General features: G+C 39.9%; 1 protein-coding gene across 3 annotated transcripts in view; it reads left to right on the top strand.

Moving 5' to 3' along the window:
- The window catches only part of LOC126469739 (SRSF protein kinase 3-like), a 385641-nt gene that overhangs the window by 227125 nt on the left and 142208 nt on the right, over window positions 1-16308 (top strand). For all 3 annotated transcript variants that reach the window (XM_050096946.1, XM_050096947.1, XM_050096944.1), the window contains one exon: window positions 15667-15829. In XM_050096946.1, coding sequence (XP_049952903.1) covers window positions 15667-15829 — 163 coding nt within the window. The remainder of the gene's footprint in view (window positions 1-15666; window positions 15830-16308) is intronic.

The following is a 16308-nucleotide window of genomic DNA, read 5'->3' on the forward strand; positions in this document are numbered from 1 at the left end:
GAAATCACAGAACAGAATTTTGAAACACAGTGGTTTGTTTCAACTGTAACCAGGGAGGACTGAAGCGCTCTAAGTAAAATTTATTTCAAGTTCATTAGCACCACTGATTACACACAGTAAATAACAGTGTAACTACATTCATGTACAGAAAAAACAGAACACCTGGAACGACAAGATATAGGATGTTCATATTCACAGGATATGTACATTAGTATGTTCTGCAGGAATGATTAGCATTTCAGTCACCTCGGTTCAGCATGTGTCCTGTAGCCTAGTAGGCACAGGGTCCACCGTTGGCCCTGATAATTTGTTCCACATGTGATGGCATTGACACGTATAAGACATGAATGACATACTGTGTTATAGCCATCCGTGCTTCACTTACCTGGTTCCAAAGTTCGTCTGTGGTTGTTGGCATTGGGTCACAGCACTGTATCTGCCTTTTCACCATATCTTACACATTTCTGATTGGCAACAAGTCTGACATTCTGTAACGTCAAGAAGGCACGTGTATGTGCAGCAACATGTGGCTGTGCATTGACTTGCTGAAAAATGGAACCTGGGGTGTTGTGCAGGAAGGGTATGGCTACGGGTAACAGGATGTCATTCACATAAGTTACACTGGTGACAGTACCCTGGACATGCATCAGCTGTGATTTGTGGTTGTACCCAATAGTGCTCCACACCATAAGGCCATGAGCTGGTGCTGTATATCTTATGCGAATGCAATCAATGTGATGCTGCCCCCCACCCCCCCAATATGCAGCAAATCAAAATGCGGCCATCATTTTCAAATGAACAGAACCTGGATTTGTCCAAAAACACTACCTGATGCCATTCCTGTCCCCAGTGGTGTTGTTCCATACACCATTGCCATCTAGCATGTTTCTGCACATTTGTCAAAGGCAGATGGAGAAGTGCACAGCGTGCATGTAACCCATACCATAATAAATGGTGACGAACTGTCGTCCCTGATAGTACAAATGTGTTACACTGTTCCAGTGTTGTACTAGAGCTGAGAAGGATGGATTCGCCATTCAAATGAGGTGTCGATCTTCTCGGGAGCTGGTCTGGGTTGTGCGACCTGACATCTCATCATTTTCTATGGCCTTCCGTGAACCATTTTGCACACACTCGTTGCACCGCCAAAACACTTCATCCCACACGAGCAGAAATTTTCTTGATGGATGCATCACATACTCTCATGTCGATAATGCACCCTCTTTGAACTTGACTGATTTGATGGTACGGTTCGCACATACGTCTGTGAAGTATCCTGCACACCTGATCCATTACCTTCGGTTTATAGTGAAAACGAGAGCCACAGCCACATTTTACCAGTAGGTGGTGTTGCGCCACGATATCGGTGTTGGCTTTGAACCCACAGGCTGACATGGTCCAAATGGTAATCATTTCTGTAGGACGTACTAATGTACAGTCTTAGACATAAAAACTGACTGCCAGCCAGACGCCACAACGACTAAGTCCGAGTCGTTCACTTAAGGTGGCCAATAAAACCGACCGCCCCTGACAACGCTAAGTCGGGCCACCTGCACAATCTGGCAACACTGTAAGACAGGGCCTTAACAGAGAAGTAGGCTACTGAGAAATGGCAGGTACTGTGAAAAAGCAAAGGACAGGAGATCTATGTTCTCAGTCGTTTAAAAATGACCGAGAACTGCAATTCTTTTTTGTAGCCGTTGGTGAAAACTCGCAGTCTTTCCTGTGCCGCTGAATAATAGACAGCCAGCGTAAGTTTTCAATTGAAAGACACTACAATACATATCACAAAGATGAGTGTAGTGTACTCAACAGTGAAGAACAGCAAGCAAAATTAAATGTCCTTAAGAAAATGGACGAGACACATCAACTCGATTTTACTGTACTTCAGAGTAACTGATACTTCTTGAACTCTCAGTTTCTTGTGTTACATTTATGCCTATTTTACTGTACGCTGTACGATGTACAGTTTTCAATTTTTCAGAATGACAACCACACTAAATCTTCACTGCGAGCAAGTTTTAAAATCACATTAAGAATTGCACAATCTGGGAAACTCTTTTTCGAAGGGGAGTTTGTGAAAGGGTGTCTGATTGATGCTGTAGAACTAGTGTGTCCCACGAACGTTAGCAGGTTTCAAGAAATCAGTCTATCCAAACAAACAGTGACAAGACATATTAGTGCTATGTCCTGCGATGTGCACAGGCAGCTATTAAATGAGGCTAAAGACTTTGTTGCTTTCTCTGTTGGGCTCGATGAAGCACCAGATCTTACAGATACAGCCCAGGTGGTGATATACATACGAGGTGCCGATAACGCACTTTGTGTAACAGGGGACGTTTTGGACTTAGTACCTTTGAAAGGGACTACTACAGGTACGGACTTAATTCAAGCTGTTGAGTAAGCAATTGATGGTGTCGGTATGGACTGGAATCGGTTAGTCTCAGTGACCACAGATGGAGCACCATCAATGCAAGGCCATCAGAGAGGACTCATAGCATGGATGTGCAAAAAGCTAGGGCACACAGACGAGAGACGTTGTATGGAATTCACTGCATTCTGCATCGAGAGGCACTTTGTGCAAAATCAGTAATGTTAGCAAACGTCATGCAAATAGTTGTGCATACTGTAAACTACCTGGAGCCACATGGGCTTACGCATCGCCAGTTTCAGCGGTTCTTGGAGGAATTAGGAACGGAGTACGGCGACATACCTTACTATACCGAAGTATGCTGGCTCAGTGAAGGTAAAATGCTGAAAATATTGTTTGGTTTACGTTTGGTCATTGTAACATTCTTACATGAGAAGGGAAAAAGTGAACCTATGTTGGAAGACCCTTGTTGGATATCAGACCTTGCATTTCTCGTGAACATTACGTCTCACATGAACAGCCTGAACGTCAGTTTGCAAGGTGAAAATAATTTAATTTGTGACATGTTGGAAAAAGTAAATGCCTTTGAAAGGAAGCTTGTGCTTTGGGAGAGCCAGCTATTGACAGAAAACACTGCACATTTCCCGACTCTTGGACTGGTCCGTGAAAGTGCTAGATTTCAAGAATTGTAAAAATTAAGGAACAATTTCGAGCACGATTTGCAGATGTTACGAGTTTGTCTCCTGTCATTCGCCTCTTTGCTCGGACGTTCTCATCGACAGTTGAAGATGTTCCGAATGATCTACAGATGGAACTGATCGACCTACAGTGCAATACAAGACTGAAGGACAAGTTCTGTCCAGTGCGAAGTACAAAAGAATTCTACGAAAATTTTTCACAACAAGAATTTCCACGCCTGCACCAAAAAGCCGCGAGAGTTATGTCCATGTTCGGGTCGACATATGTTTGTGAAATATTCTTCTCGGTGATGAAAATGAATAAATCAAGGTTTCGATGAAGCATAAGTGATGAAAATCTTCGCAACTGCTTGTGTCTGTCAATGAGCAGTGCTTTTGTGCCCCATATTAACTATTATCATTGCTCGTGACCAGTGATAAACGTGTTTGGATTTATTCCTTTCATAATTAAAAACTATTGTTTACTAACTGTGTATTATTGCCTCACTCTGCTCCATGTTACATTATTATCAGGAAAACAAGTCATTAAACCAATAGTTCCAATGGATACTTACATTTAGTTTTTTTTTTTAAATGTGTGAATGGCTACGTTCAGCTGAAGTCGATAAACCATAACATTCATCTAATTGTCGGTTATTATGCAGATTTCAGATGGAACTGATGAAAGATATAGCAATAACGGTATTGAAATATCAAGTGATCATCGAGAGGTCTGCGGTTATCATTCTGTTCAGAGGTCAGTGTGAGAGAAATTATGTGGGTGTAACTGAGGGCACCGAGAATTAGTTATAGGAAACCTTGCATTAGTTTAATGTTATTTGAAATCATGAATAACGTTCATTGGAAGTCGTTAAGTGCTCTCTTTCTTAAATACTACATCAAAACCATTACGCATATTTACGTGCCGTCAGTCAAACTGTCTTAATAAAAACCCATGGTTGTTAACTGTATTACTTGTCTTCTTACTGGGTGAAACTGTTAACATAAAAGTAGACGTCTCAATGAGTAGACTGGGACAGTATTTTAAATGTTTAATACGCGAAATACCTTCCCATGGTTGGCTGGCAAGCAGTTTAAAGAGCACTAGAATGCGCCGGTACAGAGTATCCCAGCAAGTGGATGAAGCGACATCTGTGCGTAATAACATGCACTACATGAATGCTGACGGCTGCAGCATGCACGCTGTGACCCGGAAGTTGCACATGTGCAGGAGCACCGCACGCGTGCAGAATTTCTGGCCGGCCCTGCTGTAAGATGTGGAAGTGTCAGGAGGAAGTGTTGTCTACTTCTGAGATGTTGTCGTGTTGTGTGAGCCCATGGTGTAGTGGTAATTATCGTGCATTCTAAACTCGTAGTTGCGTGTTCGCGACCAGCTGTAATTATTATTACTATTATTATTTTCAAGCCACATTTCGTCACTTGTCTAAAGTTACGAATCTGATTGATTCCACCAGTAATAATAAATACCTCCAGAAACAATTGCGCTGGACAGTTCGTGGCTGTGTCGCAATCAGAACAGCTTATACTCGAGCGTTTTCTTGCGCTGCAGTGGTACTGGCCACCGGCCAGACACCATCCGTCACCTGAAATCGGGCGCCGTCAAGGTGAATGCGGCGCAACGCTGTCAGTGTATGTGTAAACCGTCACACTTGAATTTGAAGTTCTGTTATATATGTGGAGGTGTGGTTTCTTCTTTGTTGCCCTCTTTGGCTTCAGATGAGTGGTCAGATATTCCTGGTATTGGTACTGTTGAAAGGCCGGAAAACAATTATGTGCCTGAAGACATGGGTATGTCTGAAGTCATTGATTGGCCAGCAGAAGGTGATTGTTGTGCCGAAGCTCTAGGTCATGGTAATGAATCATTGTCAGATTCACTTTCACAGCTGATTTCAAAATCACTGTCTAATAGTGGCTTCAAGGCTTCTTTGGCTAAGTAAAAAGGAGGCAATACAAATTGTGTATATTGACGACAAATGTGCTTCTGCTTGCACTGTACTGCCAGCTGAGTGCTCCAAATCCTTTTCATGTACTCCAGTAATAAGTGAATGCCCATGACATCTAGTGGCGCTACATTGCACTACAAATTTCCAAGAAGCCCACTAGATAGCACCAGGGATGTTGTTTCCTTAACAGTTTCTCCAAGCTACTCGATCCTGGACAAGCCTTTTCATCTCCGAGTAACTACTGCAACCCACATCCATTTGATCCTGTTTTCTGTAATCATCTCTTGGTCTTCCTCTATGATTTACTAAGTTGACAATTCCTTGATGTATCAGAATGTGTCCTATCAACAGATCCCTTCTTTTAGTCAAGTTGACCCAGAAATTTCTTCCTTCTCAAGTTCTATTTAGTACCTCCTCATTAGTACATGACATACCCATCTATAGTGTGTTTAAAATAAGTTGCGACTTTAGACAGTTCCGCAGGGGGAAGCGTAGTTGACAATGTGTGCCGATCGCATCAGGAGGTGGCAATAAAGCCGCGCCTACCTTAGGTTGTGAAGATTAGTGGCCATCAGGCAAACATTCTTTTGTGTAAAGAAATGACGATAATGAACAGAGCAGTTAAATCAATGATCTTTCATACATACTCACAGTTATGGTGTAAATGGTGCAACCCCAGTGGAAGAACCATTGCTGTCCTCTTCCTCGGAACTGGTGCTGGCTCTGACAGAAATGATCATCTCTTCAATCTGTTCCTCCAGCAGCCCTTTACAAATCCAGGTCTCCTCAACTACTTTCTTCATATGGCTGACAACTCGAAACCAGTCCTGCGGGGTAACACTTGCAATGGCTCCTTTCGTTAGCATTTCAACCACACTGAGCATAAAGTACTTTTTGTTTTTTACCGCATTACCTTTCACCTAGACCCATATGTTCTTGATCATATTTAAATGAGCATGATATGAAGGAAGTCTGATGACATTTTGCCCTTTATCGGTAGCTGGTTCATCGACCTCACAGTGTGGAGCTTTTGGCTTGTAAAGCGCTACAAGTTCCATTGACTCTTTCTTGTTCATGCCAGGTTCAACTTTATCGGATGGAACATTTCTTTGCACCCTGAGCAAAATATGTGCTTTCCTTCACTGCATTGTCAGAGTTTTACCACAACAGAATGGTATGGCGCATTGTCCATTACTATTGTTACATTGGGAGGAATATTCTGCAGCAGAACATTGGAAAACCACTCCATTAAAACCATGGCACTCATTTCCTCATGGTAATTACTTGCTTTCTGGAACAGAATAGCAATAGATAAATGAATGAATAAATGAATGAAGCTATGAGCAGAGCCAGCTTGGAGGTCGATTATCCTGTCACTCTTGCCTGTAGGTGTTTCACTGTTCCTCGTGCTGTGTGATCTGTCCACCCCTTGTCAACATGCGCCACGCATTAATCCATGTCCGGTCCTGCCATGCAATGTCTACGAATGAAATGTTCCTCACTGAATGCAGATATCGGCCTCTCCAGGCCACTATGCCACTTCTCTCGATGATAAATATCTGAGACGAAAACTTTTCGTGCCAGAAACCAAGCTCGTGTAAACAATTTCAAGGTGACGACCTACTCTATTGAACAGCTCTGCTTCTTTGAGACTGAAAAGTAGTTTATTTAAAGTAGGGTGTTCCTTGTGCTGATAATAAGCGTACACATCTGCAAATTGCATCCTGCTGAAATGCATCCGTCTTCTTTACCCGACTGTAGTAACACCTTTTCTTGCCTGGCATTTCTAATAAAGAATGACCCGGTGTTGCTTCTTCACTCGGGTCTTCCTTTCTTTCGTCCTCCTTGCCAATTCTCATCACTGTAAATCAATGAATGTTGTGTGCAGCAGCTGTTCTGTCCATGACTTTTGTAACATCTAAAATCGGACTGCCATTATTGCACTCGAGTTCAGAATAAGGGCACACATAGCGCACAAATTTGTGACCTTGACCATGGATTGGAATTTCCCTTCCAATGCTCGATATCTTCATAGTCGGTGAACATGTTCTTGGACGACCTCTCTTACTGCGAATCTTGTGTTCAGACATGCTGCACTGTTATCATCAACGCATCGCCAACACACAAACACTCGTTCACAACGCCTGACCACTGCAGAGCACTTCAACAACAAAAAGTAACACTTGACAAAGAGAACTAATGAACGCAGAAGCATCTAAAGCATGACACCACATGGTACTGTTTATTCCTGGCATGGCAACAGGGGTACTTTAGCAATCGAACAGTTGGCAGAGTGGCAGGGAAAGCCAGCTTGCCATTGATGTTACCTGGGCAATGGTGTCATGTCCCCTCTGGTGAGCCAAACATGAAAAGTATCACTAATTTTAAATGCACTATAATCTTCAGCATTCTTCTGTAGCACCACGTTTCAGAAGTTCCCTTTCTCTTCTTGTATGAACTGTTTATTGTTCATGTTTCATTTTCATACGTGGCTACACTCCAGACAAATACCTTAAGAAAGGACTTACTAACACTTAAATCTGTATTCGATGTTAACAAATTTCTCTTCTTCAGAAATGCTTTTCTTGCTGTTGCCAGTCTGAATGTTATATCATCTCTACTTTGGCCCTCATCAGTTATTTTAATGTCCAAATAGCAAATATCATCTTCTGCTTTAAGTTTCTCATTTCCTAATCTAATTCCCTCAGCATCACCTGATTTAATTCAACTGTGTTCCATTAACCTTGTTTTACTTTTGTTGATTTTCATCTTATATCCTCCTTTCAAGATCCTGTCCATCCCACTGAACTGCTCTTCTAAGTCCTTTCCTGTCTCTGAGAGAATTACAGTGTAATCAGCAAACTTCAAAGTTTATATTTCTTCTCTCTGAACTTTAACTCCACTTCTAAATTTTTCTTTGGTTTCCTTTACTGCCTGCTCAGTTTATAGACTGACGAACATTGGGGACCCCTAAAACCAGGTCTCGCTCCCTTCTCAACCACTGCATACCTTTCATGCTCCTGAACTCTTATAACTGCTGTCTGGTCTCTGTACGAGTTGTAAATAGCATTCCATTCCACGTATTTTAAACCTGCTGCCTTCAGAATGAGAGTGCATTCCAGTTAGTATTGTCAAAAGATATCCTCAAGTCTAAAGGGTTTGCCTTTTCCTAACTTACCTTCAAAGATTGGTCACAGGCTCAATATTCTCGCATGTATTCCAAAATTTTTCCAGAACGGAAACTGATCTTCCCTGAGGTCAGCTTCTACTAATTTCTCTATTCGTGTGTAGATAATTTGTGTTAGCATTTTGCAGCCATGACTCATTAAACTGATAATTCTGTAATAATCACAACTGTAAGTATCTGCTTTCTTTGGAACTGGAATTATTACATACCTCTTGAAGTCTGAGGATATTTCACTTGTCCTATACCTCTGTTACACCAGATGGAATAGTTTTGTCATGGTCGGCTCTCCCAAGGATATCAGCAGTTCTGACAAAATGCTATGTACTCCAGATCCTTTTTCGACTTAGGTCTTTCAGTGCTCCATCTAATTCATCTTGCAGTATCATACCTCCTATATCATCATCATCATCATCATCATCATCATCATCATCTACATCCTCTTCCCTTTCTATAATACTGCCTTCAAGTTCATTTCCCAGGTATAGCTCATTTATATTCTCCTTCCACTGTTCAGTGCTGACTTCTTTGCTTAGTACTAGTTTTCTGTCTGAGCTCTCGATATTAATACAGCTGCTTCTCTTCCCTCCAAAGGCCTCCTTAATTTTCCTGTAGGAACTATCTATCCTTACCCTAGTTGTATATGCTTCTATATTCTTAAAATTGTTCTCCCTATTTTTATTCCTGCTTAGTAGAGATCAGAAATAGAGCGAGTATGAGTTTTGTGTTGTGGATTGCATACTTCACAAATCAAGTTTCCGCTGTTATATAAATACTTATGGGCTTCCCGCATTCCCCCTGTAGTTCTGCGAGTATGACAGGTCTGAGAGCTGTGGCGCTTCTGTCGCTTCATTCTAGACTCGTTCTCTCTTACTGAATCCTGCAGGGGTATAAAGCTGGTCATGACCTATTGTTGGCACAGAAGAAGAGTACATGATCTTGCTACTGTAAGGTATCTCTGTCAAGGCAAAATGACTGATTGCTGGGATTATTTGATTATTAGAATATTTGTAAGGATAGAATTATAGCAATGTTCAATGTTATAAAAGTAGAATTAATTTATTGATAAAATTTCTGTGTGTTGAATATCTTAAACCAAGGTTCGATACACATGCTCTGGAATGTGGGCAGAATTGTTGCCTGGGGAAGGTATATATGTAAGTATGTGAGCGAGACCGAGAATGCAAAAAAGGCATCTCTCAATGTTTCGGACAGAAAAATGGTGATTTCCTATTTTCCAGAGCAACAGAAAAAAATTGATGGTGGAAAATAGTCTATGATTTCCCAGAGCAACAGAAAAATAATCAGTAGGAAAATTGCAAATTCTGATGTTCAAACACATCAAGAATTATGTCTGACACGATGATTGCAGGCACTGCAAAATGGTCCGGAACGAACTGAACATACACGTCCTTGTCGCACATGACTAGAGGGTTAAGGTGTCAAACATTACACACTTCAACCAATAGAATGCCAGGTTCATTTGTTTGTTTTTCCTAATGATGACATCTTCTGGAGTACCCCCAACCAGAGATCTGAATTGGGGAATATTTTACCCGAGAGGATACCATCCGTGACTTACCTGTACTGTCAAGCTGCAAGCCCTCAGGAGAAGTTAAGAGCTGTAGTTTGCCCTTGCTTTCAACTGTTCACAATACCACCACAGCAGGGCCATGTTGGTTGATATTACAAGACTAGATGATCAACCATCTGGATTGTTGCCCATGCAGTTACTGAAAAGGCTGCATGACCTCCTTCAGGAACCACACATTTGTCCGGCCTCCCAACAGATACCTCTCGATTGTGGTTGCAACTGCAGTACAGCTATATGGATTGTTGAGGCATGCAAGCCAGTCCACCATGGCAAGTTCCCTGGTTCATGGTGGGGAGGAGGGGGGGGGGGGGAGAGATAAAACGTGCACTATTATTTTATGCTGTCATGAGAAAATGTTCCACAATATCAAGTGCTGTGATTTGAAAAGGTCCTGCTGCCTCAGGTAAAATTTGAAGAGATATATTTGGTCTTCGTCCTTGTGCTCTGTTAGTGCAAGGAAGACCGTTTTGAACTAATTTTTCGACACGCACATGTGAAGCACTTTTTCTGTTGGGGCATGCCTGTGTGCTACTGTGGCATTGGTGCAGTGCACACTTGTGCATAGTCTTTGGAAATACTATCCATTCTCCAAGAGGTGTTTTTGTTGTATAAAATGTTATCTCTTGTAGTACAATCTGACAAGGAAACACACGTCTTACGGTCAACACTAAATTTGTTTTTAATTCCTCATTAAGCACATCGTCTACTTGCAGGATCTTAATTTGTCTGCTCGAGATGTCCACATTCTGATTTAACTTGCCAGGCTTGTGTTTGACCTTGTAGATTGTAGTCATATTCACTAAGTTTTAAGGCCCATCTAACAAGTTTGCTGCTGAATTCATTTAAACTCAAAAACCATTGTAAAGCTACCTGATATGTAATTACTGTGAATTGTCGTCCATAAAGCTAACACTGAAAGTAATGAGTGCCAATAAACAAGTGCCAGAAGTTCCTTTTCTGTAGTGCTATAGTACTGCTCAGCTCGATTCAGCTGACACGATTTGTAACTAACTGGTTTTTCTTTGCCTTCTTGTATTTGACTCAAAATGAGCCAATAATTACATCATTCACATTACACAATAGGAGAAAAGGTACTGCGAAATCCAGATAAACCGAGACAGGTGAAATTTTAAGACTTTCTTTCGGTTTTAACACGGGCTCTCGCAGTCCACTGTCGAGGAGTTACTTCTTCAATAATTTTGAGATAGGTTTCACGGTAACTGCATAGGTCTGCATGATACGACAACAGACGTTTATTAATCCGAGGAATGATTGCAATTCTTCAACATTTTTTTGGCACAGGAAAATGGTTGAGTGTGTCAGTTAATTGTGGTCTGGTCTTCCAGCATCCGGTGAGATTATACAATCTAAATAGTGCCCTTGTGATAGCGATCTTGCAGAATGCACTTTTCTAATTACAAATTTAGATTAGCATCACTAACATGAGTTTGCAAATTTCTCGGTCATACTGCATGCTCTCTCATCATACTTGAAAAGACAGCTATGTAATCCAGGTATACAGACACGTGGTCGGCTTTAAACCCCGTAAAAATAAATCGTGAAAACACTGAAATGTAGCAAGGGCATTTATGAGACCAAAGTATTTGTAATGCCCACATTGCACAACAGAGGTTGTCTTTTCCCAATATTTCATAGCTATAGGAATTTGATAGTAGCTGGACTGCATATCTAAGCTGGTGAAGAATTTACATTTGCCAAGATGAACCAAAGTGTCATCAGTCCTTGGAATGGGATAAGTATCCAGTTTCGTGACCTTATTGATTGCTCTCTTGTCTACACAAATGCGATAAGCCTTCTTTCCATTACTAGTTTTCTTGGGGACAGTCACTGTAGGTGACACCCAGTGACTTTAAGGATGTTGGATTATTCCTGCTGCTAACAAATCTGAAATATTTTTCTCTACTGCTGGCTGTGTGTGTGATATGGTTTATGAGCTGTGGACCTAGCATCACCTGTAGGAATCTTGTGGTGCATTACGGAAGTTGCTGGAAGTTGTTTCTATTCTTCAAAATTGCAAATTCAGGTAGAATGTGGGGTACAATATATCCCGATCTGCCTTACACAGGTGTTAGTTTCTTTTCGATTTTTGCTTTTATAGGTGGCCTAACTGAGGTGGCATTTATGTAAAATGTTCTTTCAGGCTGTTCTTTTGCTTGTTAGTTAATTTCCTGTTCCATGGATCATTTGTACAATAAATTGTAATGATGTGGAATGAGTCATTTTACATTCAATTCGCGCATTAAATTGTAAATATGCCAACTTGATGACCATTTATAAGTTTTATATGTTATTAAATATTTAGGTGTGAGTTAGTAATTCCTACTCACGACATTTTACACATTAGAATAACAGAAATTCCTATAGAGGATGGGGTCAGTTTGTTTTCAAATTTTAATGTGCTGTCAGTCAGACCTTTTATATTAGTGGGTAAGTAATCAAAATTTTTTTTTTCAGCATTGTATACCCCTTTATGTGCTAAAGACAACTTCAACTGTCGAGTGGGTGCACCGATTTTCATAACACAAGCAGGCATGAGATGCACTTTGTACACATGTAAATAATGACAGTCTTTATGTTATCAGTACTGGTATTGTAACTGTGTACATCATTGTTCTTTTTTAACTGCAGTGGATTATTTACAACAGACTTCATGAGGAAAAAAATATATTGTGAAGCAGTAATCGGAATGCCCAACTGATTAAACAGATCTCTAAAAGATTATTATGAGTGAGCATCACATTTTATTCTTACAGCGTGTTGTTGACCAAAGAAGACTTTCTTCCTTAAAGATGAGTTACCCCAGATCCTCATTCCATTTAATATTATTTAATGAAAATGTGCTAAATATTTCAAGCTACTGATTTACCTCTCCCCTAGATTTACAATGATTCTAAGTGCAAATGTGGAGTTTAAAAATGTGCTTTTTTTCCAATTTAAATTTTCGTCAGTAGAATTTCCACCAATTTATTACTTCCTCCCCATGTGTCAAACTTACCATGGGTGTACTACTGCTAGATATACAGAACTGAATATGTTGTGATCCATAAAAGCTGTAAATGATACTTTTAACAACATTGTTTATGATTTCTTCCATTTCTGTATGTGTGCCAGGAATAATTGCTGTACTAGTGTCTTCTGGAAAAAGAACTAATTCTGCTTGTTGTTTATTAGATGGAGCATAGTTTGTGTGTATGAGGAACAACAGCAGACCTAAGGTTAAGCCTTGGGAACCCCCATAGATGATATCTCCCCCACTCAGAATAATGACCACAGACAACTATGGTTGAAAAAAGTATAACGTGTTCTGCATTCTTTTGGTTAGATACGATATTATCCATTGATTTGCTACATTATGTGTCCCATAAAACCTGTGTTTATCTAGGAGAATATTTTGACTCACTTAGTCGTATGCCTTATATAGCTCACAGAAAGTGTCAGTGGCACTCTTTTGTTATTTAATGCTTGTAAAATTTGTTGAGTGAGCATGTAAATGGATACTCAGTAGAACAACTCTTCTGAAATCCAAACTGTGATTAACAGAGCACATTATTGTTGCTCAGGTGAGATACTCTTATAAACTCATCACCTTCTCAGAAGTTTTGGAAAATTTTGTCAGCAGTGGAACAGGTCAGTAGTTATTGAGGTCTCCCCTAAACCTTTTGTATGCAGGGGCTTGACAACAGCGTTTTTCAGTGTGTCAGGAAAAATGTTTGCTCATGAAGATTATGTGGTGAGGATTGCCAAGGGGACAAGAGAAGGCAAATTCAGTAGCCATCTCAAATGAAAAGGGAAAATCAGAGGTGAAGAAATTACGCCTCTTAGCATCCGCTCCAAGCGGTGGCCCAGAATAGGAGAGCATGATGTTTTTTTGGCTACAGCTCCGAGAGCCCTCAGTTTCAAGAGTCAGTCCTGTGTTGTGATTTGATTGGCAGGGCAGCTTTGCTGAAGATGATTTGGCCTATTTCAGAATGAACCAGTCAATCATTGTCATATCAGGGAACAGGCGGTGGACAAAAAGGCGACTTCTTTGTAAAATTTAAATAACAAAAGTTGCTCACATTTGGGGCCTGGTGGCACCTTGGGCGGACAGTTGTGTGTGTCATAGATTGTGTGGACAGTGGAATACCATTTTTTGGAAATTTGAGAAGGCGTTTGGGATGGGTATTCCTTATTTTAAGGTGGTGTTAAAGGTAGGTGAAGCCATGTATGAGGGTTTGTTTAAATTTTTCTAGTGTGGGGTTATGTTGGGTAATTAGAGGAGTGTTCCTCTACAGCTGGTTAATGGAAATGGTGGAGAAAGAGGGACTGGATGGAATATGGTGAGGGAGATTTATTTCTGATCTATGTTGGGTGGAGAGTGCCTCTTGGTGAAGACCTTAGTAAGGCCTTCATTATACTATGCCAGGGATTCCTCATCACTGCAGATGCACCATCTGTGTGTGACCAGACTGTAAGGGAGAGACCTTTTAGTATGGAAGGAATGTCAACTGTTGGACTAGATGTACTGTTGATGGGTGGTAGGCTTCATGTGGGTAGAGGCTTTTATGAGACTATCGAAGAGTGAAGTTTTTGTTAGTCATTTATCTCCAAGAGTCAACATGGTATGAAAACATATTGGGTGTCAATTGCATAAGAAATGTTTTGCATTAGAAATGTTTTGCATTCTATTAACTTACTTCTTTTCTTATGTGGGTATTAATTTATTTCTTTTGGTATGTGTCAAAATGTTATTCCTAGTTGGTTATTTTTGGTGATATTCTATATAAGTTTTTTGCTAAAATAATTGCTGGTTTAGATTCTTTGGGTTTAAGTATAATGAGCATAGGTAACTGAATGCTCAGGCAATGTGATACCATCACCATGTTTATACCCGTAAATGAGATAGTTCGGAATAGTGGAATCCCACTGTCCTTCACATTCTGTCTCTCGAGTTACAGTGTAAATTAATATTCAGTGAGTACAGTGACATCTTTGCCATGGACACACTCACTCCTATCTCCTTAAATTCAATGAAATTAGCAGTTCGTCTCTGACCATTTTCCATCCTTCCAATGTATGGTAACAACATATGCTACTTCCAATGTATGGTAACAACATATGCTATGTTCAAGTGGAACTGTGCTATACCTAATTCTGTGACAGAGATAGTTCACTGAATGGCTAGGACTACAGTTTGCTTTTCAAGTAATTTACTTCATATTGTGTACAGTGCAGATATTAGGGTAAGCCCTTTTCACAGTGCAGTAAAATCTGGAATAATACAGGACTGGAGCATGCATAATTCAAAGTTTTTTTCCCCCACATGTCGTTTTGCTCAGCAATTGTAATAGTGAAAAATCATAAGCTAAATTACAAGGGAGAGCTTTGTTATACTACGTACAATGTACAAACATCATGATTCTGGCTTTCTGTGGTTTACCAATGTTAATGCAAAAGAGCACAATGGTTCTTCTTGGTCAGAGGCATTTGTAATACATCCCCTGATCTTTAGCAAATTTGCTTTCTATATTTTAATTGATAGTTTTCATTTACACAATACACTTTTAACAGAATTGTGGTATATTAACATTACATAAGCTATTAAAATTAAAAAAATTCTTATAACAAGTTTAATGTTTTGCATTTTGTGTATGTGATGATAAATATTGTATATGTGTGTGTGTGTGTGTGTGTGTGTGTGTGTGTGTGTGTAATAACTAAAAACATTAAATGTTTTTTTTTCTAATTTTTTCTATAAATGTGTTAGAAAACTGATGTTTTTTAATAAACTTCATATTCATTTAAAAACCATGGCAACTAATTTTGTGTCTATTTCTTGCTAGTAAGTAATTCAGATATTACTGTCTCATTTATAGGTTTTAGAAGGCCTAGATTATTTGCATGTCAAGTGCAAAATAATACACACAGATATTAAGCCAGAAAATGTGCTTCTGTGTGTTGATGAAAGTTACATACGAAAACTAGCTGCAGAAGCTACCCAATGGCATAAAATGGGTTTGAAGCTCCCTGGGTCATTAGGTATGATAAAAATTCATTTTTAACAATTGTGATGGACTGTTGATGGAACATTTCATAACATGACATAGCAAAGAATAAATTAGAATTTTTAAAACTTTATATAATTTTCTTGTACAGGTTGTCCCACGAGGAATGGTCAGTATTGAGGGATATGACAGGAATGTTCATATGAAGAAGACATATGATCTATTCCGAATGGTTTCTGAGAGAGAACATAGTTAATGTACGTTTGTTCGTGGGCTGGTGGCTCTTAAGTGTTTGTCTTACCCACCCAAACTCTTTGATGTTTTATTCTAGCCCAACCTACCTTGTTGTTTGCAACATCTTTGCTCGGGATGTGTTTTTGCCAATAAACTAGTTCACTGAATGCGCAGTTGTCTATGGGGTGTTTTGAGTGAAGTAGTGTGAGGGATTGAGAGTATATCAGAGAGAAGCATTGGTCAACTGTGTTTGTACACACACTAGCTAAAATGCCATAT

This window comes from Schistocerca serialis, chromosome 3, assembly GCF_023864345.2.
Source record: "Schistocerca serialis cubense isolate TAMUIC-IGC-003099 chromosome 3, iqSchSeri2.2, whole genome shotgun sequence".
Lineage (NCBI taxonomy): Eukaryota > Metazoa > Arthropoda > Insecta > Orthoptera > Acrididae > Schistocerca > Schistocerca serialis.